This window comes from Conger conger, chromosome 3, assembly GCF_963514075.1.
Source record: "Conger conger chromosome 3, fConCon1.1, whole genome shotgun sequence".
NCBI classification, from domain to species: Eukaryota; Metazoa; Chordata; class Actinopteri; order Anguilliformes; family Congridae; genus Conger; species Conger conger.
The window spans coordinates 16,829,080-16,837,009 of NC_083762.1; the positions used below are offsets into that span (position 1 = coordinate 16,829,080).

Consider the following 7,930-nt stretch of genomic DNA (forward strand, 5'->3'; position numbering starts at 1 on the left):
CGGAACAGGTCCCCGTTCTGGAGCGTTTCCTGTCCGAGCACACCTGCGGTTTTACAGGAAGCGCGTTCTCGTCCCCCAAGCCTATGATTTGAAGTGATTACCCATAATCACCCTCCTACATTAAAAGGTCAGGGGTCAGCCCATTCGTTTAAGTGCCGCCCTCATCTAAACCTATATGCATAAGCACGGCACGACAGTTTCAGTACTGTCTAATAATGTGCACTCCTTACGAGGACTTGTGTCAGTGGCATAATAACACAGACATCACAGCCAATGAAAAACAAAGGGAGAACCGGTGATTAGGTTCTGTTAGTGGGCCTAACGCTACACAAAACAGACAATCCAGATCCACGTTTCAACGCACACTTCAAAAGCACACATTTCAGTTATAATATAAGCACAGGACAAATTCATCTTCATCTTCCATCTTATAGTCTTACCTTCGACACCGGCGTCATTTGGTTTTGTTTTACACCCGAAAACAGTTGCAAAAAAGCTGCTTTTGATAAGATTATTTTTTTTGCAACTTTTTTATTTTATAGAAATTGAATAGCAATCACTCTCATACTGTTTTAAACAGCCTACTCATTTTCACATTTCTTTTAATATCACTGAATTATAAAATTACCGTCAGCACCCAAAATAAATAGAATTACATATTCCATTAACCTTTTTAATATTGCCAATCACTTTGGCTTACTCACGTGAAGTGAAGCCATATATTATAAAATGGGAACAAACTGAGAAATATTCATACTGCGTCTTTTTGTTTGTTGTTGTTGATGATGTTTTTGTTGTCAGCAATAATTACCTATTTTGTAAAATCAAAATACACCATGCATAAACGCAGACTTCAGAACTGTAAATTTTTGACACAAATACATGCATTCATTTTTATTCACAAAACCAGCCCAAATTTCTAAATGAATACAAACATCACTGTTTCTTTTTTTTTGTTGTTTTTGTTTTTTTAAAGATGTAGGTCTGGTAGCATCATGAGAAAATGAGATTCTGTCAGTGCTTAAGCTTGGAAGGGACCGGTACCAGGTCCCCTGGACTGGACAGAACCGGACCCCATCAGAACCACAGCCCTCTGTAGAAAATCAGGGGAACACGAGGTCGCCAGTTTCACAAAATAAAAATCCATCAAAATGGCAGAGAAGGAAGCTTTTGGGCTGTAGTTAGCTTCCAGCTATTGGCTAATGATGATGTCACCCAAACTGGGGCCGGGTAAAATTAGGGCCAATGGGTGGAGGAACCAGAGCATCCTCCCAGAAAACTTCGGTCAGAAAACGGGATGCTACATCTCAAAAGTCGTTTTTTTTTTTTGTCCTTTTTTAGATTTTAATAACAAACATTGAGCAATTGCAAAACTATAGATTTATGACAAAAAAAAAGAACCAATCAAAAATACAGGAGGTGGTAAGTAAGAACAATGGTGCTAAATTACAATAGTGCTTGTCATTAGTCACTAGGTTTTAAAATATAGCCGTAAAATTTACATTCTCTACACAAGTACTTTATTTTTTTTTTATCTTTCCACACATGAACAACATATACACCAAACACAGAGATCTGTTGATTGTCCTCTCTCAGTCAGACTTTTTTTTTCCGTTTGGCAATTTAACAGTTCCGTGTGAAAGTGACTGAAACGCTTTTTTTGAAAAAGGACAAAAGGGTACCAAAATCGAACATAAAAAAAAAGGAATGAGAGTTGCCGTAGACTTCGTAATGTTTATTTTTGGTTCAGGAGAAAAGTAGGTGCATCCATTATTTTTATTCTTTTTGTCTTGTTCCGTACACTTGTTTCGTTTTGTTTTTGTTTTGTTTTCAGCAGGAATATCCATGCCATAGATAATCCAGGTGAGCGGGGGAGGGGGGCATTGCACTTGATGACAGAGCTTTGGGGGCGGAGTCCTACTGGAACCATCGGAATGCGGCTCCTGACGGCAACATCACCTTCTGGGAGAAAGGAGACGGTCGGTTAGCGTTAGCATCACACAGCTACATCAGTTAGCGTTAGCATCACACAGCTACAGTGGTTAGCATCAGCATCAGAGCTACAACAGTCATCATTAGCATCAGAGCTACATCAGTTAGTATTAGCATCAGTGCTACATACTATCTGGTTCTTAGTTAAGCTAAGCATTAGGTAGAATTTATTGGTCGGAAAAAGGTGAGTATGGCTGGGCTGAATGGCCTGTTCTCGTTATTATGTTATGTTATGTTATCAGTCAGCATTACATTAGAGCTACAGCAGTCGACATTAGCATCAGAGCTACATCAGAGTTACATCAGTCAGAGTTAGCATCAGTATTACATCAGTTAGAGTTAGCATCAGAGCTAAATACATCAATCAGTGTTAGTAAAAGAGTGACATCAGTTGGAGTTAGCATCAAAGTGACATCAGTCAGTGTTAGCATCGAATCTACATCAATCAGAGTTAGCATCAGCGCTAAATACATCAATCAGCATTAGTACCAGAGTGATATCAGTCAGCGTGACCACCAAATCTACATCAGTCAGAATTAGCACCAAATCTACATCAGTCAGAATTAGCATCAGAGCTACATCAGTCAATGTTAGCATCAGAGCTACAGCAGTTAGCATTGGGTGTCAGTGTTGGAACAGGATCGTTGTTGACAAGTGGCATTAATAGCAGGATCAGTGCTAGTATCATTGCTAATGTTATTACCAGCAGTCATGTCTGCAGTAGGTAAAAAGCGCTTATGCTGTGTGGATAGATGTCAGTATCAAGCATTAGCAGAGTCAGCTATAATGTAGTGTCAGTGGCTTGTGCGTATCAGGTAGTCTAATAATGATGCTCTGACAGACTGCATGCATTTTTGTGAGATTTTTGTTGTTGGGTTTATGGCCTCATGACAGTAGAAGTTAGAGAGGGTGTCAACAAAAGCAATGGGTAATTACACAAAATAATATCGGCTGTCAAGAGAAAAGAAAAAAAATTCAGTAAAAACCTGTTACAGGAAATGGACTAAAATATAGTGTCAAGAGCGCAAAAGATAATTTCAACAAAAATACAGATTACCGGCACTTTCAGATATAAATGGTAAATGGCAGGCATTTATATAGCGCCTTTATCCAAAGTGCTGTACAATTGATGCTTCTCATTCACCCATTCATACACACACTCACACACCGACGGCGATTGGCTGCCATGCAAGGCACCGACCCGCTCATCAGGAGCATTTGGGGTTAGGCGTCTTGCTCAGGGACACTTCGACACAGCCCGGGCGGGGGATCGAACCGGCAACCCTCCGACTGCCAGACGACTGCTCTTACTGCCTGAGCCATGTCGCCCCAGATATGTTGGAATACGCTGTTTTAAATGCACTGCCATAAAGTAGGTCTATTATTATAGTGTCCAAACATTTACATACATTATACATTACTGTATATTTAATTTCATTATATATTCTGTTCCCATTAAAAGTTTGTGAAAACATTTAAACCTAAAACACGGATCAGCACTCCTCCTTCTCCTTCTCCTCTCGGTCTTGTCCTCTCTCCGTCACCCTCCTTTTTTTTGTTACAGCCCGCCCTTCATATCTGTTTTTTTCCGTCTTGCCTTTCCCCTCCTGAGCCAGAGGCGAGCTGCGTTATTAAAGTGTCAGGCCGGGTGTCCCTTAGGCACCCCCCTCCCTTCCCCCCCACACCCGCACCCCCCCGCTTTCACACGTCCCTCTCAAACCCCCCCGCCCCACCTCCACACCCCAAACCTGGACCCCACAGCAGCGGCTCTGAGGGTGAAACGTGATCCAGCACACATATTACTCACCCCCCCCCGGAGCGTAACGCCAAGAGAACACGCTCACCCCCTCCCTAACGCACGCGAGATCACGCCTGTCACGCCACGCTTTCTCTCTCCCCCTCTCTCTCCCTCTCCCCCTCTCTCGCTCTCACCATGCCCTCTCCCCCTCTCTCTCTCCCCCTCTCCCCCTCTCTCTCTCTCCATGCCCTCTCCCCCTCTCTCACTCTCTCTCTCTCCCCCTCTCTCCCTCCCTCTCCCCCTCTCTCTCTCCCTCTCTCTCTCTCTCACCATGCCCTCTCCCTCTCTCTCTCTCCCCCTCTCTCTCCCTCTCCCCCTCTCTCTCTCCCTCTCTCTCACCATGCCACTTCCTCTCTCTCTCTCTCCCTCTCTCTCACCATGCCCTCTCCCTCTCTCTCCCTCTCTCTCCCTCTCTCTCTCTCCCCTCTCCCTCTCTCCCTCTCTCTCTCTCTCTCTCACCATGCCCTCTCCCTCTCTCCCTCTTACCATGCCCTCTCCCTCTGTCTCTCTCCCTCTCTCTCCCTCTCTCTCTCTCTCCCTCCCTCCCTCTCTCTCTCTCTCTCACCATGCCCTCTCCCCCTCTCCCTCTCTCCCTCTCTCTCTCTCTCTCCCTCTCTCCCTCTCCCTCTCCCTCTCTCCCTCTCTCTCACCTGGTTCCTGTTTCACACTCAGATGCAGTCGGCCCCGGTGCGTGTGAGGGGAAGCCGACTCTACCCAGCAGCTGCAGGCTCAGCTCAGATCAGTTACCTCACCACAGTCACAGCGCTCTGCTTTCATTTCCTCACTGCTGTACAGCCTGCACAAAGTCCTACAGTCATTATAATACGCCATTATTATCATTATTATTATTATTATTATTATTATTATTATGAAGCGCAACCTAGCAACTTGATTGATATCCTCACCACTCTGTAATCCAGATACAGACAAATGAACGCACGCACATGCATACATACAATTCTACCCAAACACACACATAAACACAAACACATACAGACATGTGTGTATGTTTTTCATAAATACAAAACAAATATTCCAGTCACTCCATCAATAGAAGTCATAATAATCACCTGAGGCTATGAGAGCACACACCTACAGGAGTTAGGGTGGTAAAGGGAGCCTGAATGTGTGTGTATGCATGTGTGTGGGAGGGTTTGTGCGTACATGCGTGTGAATATTTCAGTTTGAAGCTGTAGTTTTGTACTATGATGCAAAATGGTGTTTGAAGCATTGGACATTTCCGAGTCTCAAAAATACTTTTATTTCCTTATAATTCTCCCGTCCTGGTTCTTTGGGAAAGAAATCCCACTGCACTGCAAGCCAGCTTCTCGAGTGTAACAACAATGAACACAGTGATGACCTCACTTCCTGTCTAAAAGCATTTGACCCCGAAGATCATAAATATGCGATTAGAATGTTCTTTACCGATGATGATGTCACAATCACTACTGGCAATGCAAAGCAATGGAGTTCTAGAACAATAACTTGAAATTTTCAAAAAATACATTCCAAAAACACTACTCTTCATATACCGTACGCGTGCTTCGAGTGGCATTATAAATAAAGTTGTATTATTAGTAGCGGTAGTACATTGAGAGTCCTTCAATGCATCTTTTCTAACTGTAATATGAACTGTCATCCTGAATTCGAATTGGCCAATAGAAGGACCTGAATTTCAGCAATTCTCTCCCCCCCCCCCCCCCCCCCCATCACAAATCAGTACAGAGCACTTCATTGACCCTCCTGTATGCACATTCAACATTACACCACAGCCCATGTCACCCAACACTGCCATTAATCCAACAGAAGCTCCGCCCTCGGTCATCCGCCGGTGGTTTCGCATGGTCAGGTTAAGTAACGCGATTACCCGAATCAGCGCACGGTCATGTAGAACATGTCACATCGGCCTATATTTATTTCTACTTAAACAGCACTACAGATCCGGGCAGGCTTCAGCTGCTCCCGAATGCAGTGCAACCAATCATTTTAAATATGCTATTGATCTGAATGAAATTAGCAATCTGTACGGAACACTTCCCGAGCTGGCAAATACCCAGGAATATATGTCATCTTAAACGGAACGCACCTGCCGGGGAACAGGAAGTGAATAAGGCGGAGGCAACGAGGGGAACTTCCTGACCGTAGAGGATGTCCTCCTCTGTGACAGCTGACCTGAGCGAATTTGCGCAAAGTTCCGCAGGCCTACCCTAGCCCGTAACCTTTGACCTGTGACCTATGGCCTTTCCCAGAGTGAGCACAGAGGTAACGGTACACAGTGCAGAGGCACACACTTGTGTGACAGGGAGAGGGAGAGAGAGAGAGAGAGGGAGGGGGAGAGAGAGAGGGATAGAGAGAGGGGGTAGAGAGAGAGAGGGAGAGAGAGACAGAGAGAGAGAGGGATAGAGAGAGATAGAGAGAGGGAGATAGAGAGAGAGGGAGAGGGAGAGAGACAGAGAGAGGGAGAGAGAGACAGAGAGAGACAGAGAGAGGGAGAGAGAGAGCGTACTTTGTTTGTTTGTTTGTTTGTACTTTGTACACTGCAAAAAGCTTTGTCAATACTAAAATGTAAAATGTTTTTGTCATGCCAATAAAGCACCACTGAATTGAATTGAGAGACAGAGAGAGAGAGAGGCAGTGAGTGAGAAAAGAGAGAGGGAGCGAGAGGGAGAGAGAGGGAGAGAGAGAGAGAGAGAGAGAGAGAGGGAGGGATAATACACATGTATTGTGAGCTACAACACATATATAGATATGTGAGTATATACCAGACCTGGGTCAAATACATCATTGTTTTGGATTCAAATAATTCTGGATTCAAATAATAGACTGTATTCCATTGATCTTGCCAGGTGCAACTGAGCCAACCAAGAGGACCAGAAGGTGGTGTTTGCACTTCCTGAGTGTATGTCTTCAGTTCCAGTACACCAGACAAGCTCAGTAAAGTGCAGAAAAGTACTTGAATCCAAAGCAATTACGTATTTGACCCAGGTCTGATATCTATGAGACATCATTTCTGACATTTCTCTCCTATTATAAACGTTACTATGATCTCCTGTCACCGATACACCTCCTGCATCCACGCACACTCACTGACTGATAAACTCTCCCTGAATAAACGTCACTCTGTGACAGTCCCCCCCATTTGTGGGACCTAGTGGCTGAGGTACACGCCTGGGACCCGGGAGGTCGGCGGTTCAAGCCCCGGTGTAGCCACAGTAAGATCCGCACAGCTGTTGGGCCCTTGAGAAAGGGGGGATTGTCCCCTGCTTAGTCTAATCAACTGTAAGTTGCTATGGATAAAAATATCAGCTAAATAACTGGAACGTAACGAGCAGGCTGCACACAGGGCCCTTCCTAGTGGGCTGAAGATTGTAGGGGACACAGCTTAGGGACGGGGGGCCACAGCTGTTGAGGGCCCCTAGAAATCCAGTAGGATGGGGGGCCCAGAGTGATATTCTTCCAGGTGGCCCAGAATTCCTAGTTGTGTCCCCTAGAAACAGTATACTACACGGGAGCTAATATGATTGGACAAGAGATGCCTCTTTCACCAATGACACCTCGTAACCTGCAACTAACTACCTCCATGGGACACATACACATAATCTCTACTATGCAAATTCACATTTTAGGTATAGAAAACTGAATTAAACATATTCCATAAATAAAGCATGATCATAAATGATCATATGGTGTAGATAAATGACCACATACAAATGATTTCATGTTTCAACTTCTGAAGAAAATCGAATTAGCGTACTTCATGTTATAAAAAATATTTTGTATAAATTGTTATAAACATACATAAGCCTTAACATCAGATAGTCTGAGATCATGAAAGGAAACAACAGATGACAGGAGAGAGGGGAAATTAGAAAGGGGTGGTGGAAGAGCAAATGAAAGAAAGAGAAGAATGAAAGTGTGAGAGAGTGGGAGAGAGAGAGGGGGGGAGAGGGGGGAGGGAGAGAGCAGGGAGAGAGGGAGAGAGAGAAAGAGAGAGAGGGGTGAGATCGTTGCAGGCTCTCAGTCTATACCATCCCCTGCAGACGACTACGCTGTGAGCGTTAATGGGGAACTCACTCCATCTTCCTTTCTCCCTCCTTCTCACCCCTCTTTCCCTCGCTCTACCTTCATCGATTTCTCACT

The 7,930-nt window shown here is 44.5% G+C and overlaps 1 protein-coding gene across 7 annotated transcripts in view; it reads right to left on the bottom strand.

The window, feature by feature from the left end:
* Window positions 1-585: 585 nt before the first annotated feature.
* cxxc5b (CXXC finger protein 5b) overlaps window positions 586-7,930 on the bottom strand; it is a 25,167-nt gene continuing 17,822 nt past the window's right edge. For 6 of the 7 annotated variants that reach the window (XM_061235823.1, XM_061235825.1, XM_061235822.1 and 3 more), the window contains one exon: window positions 586-1,962. In XM_061235823.1, the coding sequence (XP_061091807.1) occupies window positions 1,918-1,962 (45 nt within the window). In that variant the 3' untranslated portion in view covers window positions 586-1,917. The remainder of the gene's footprint in view (window positions 1,963-7,930) is intronic. The other variant, XM_061235827.1, reaches the window with a different exon arrangement.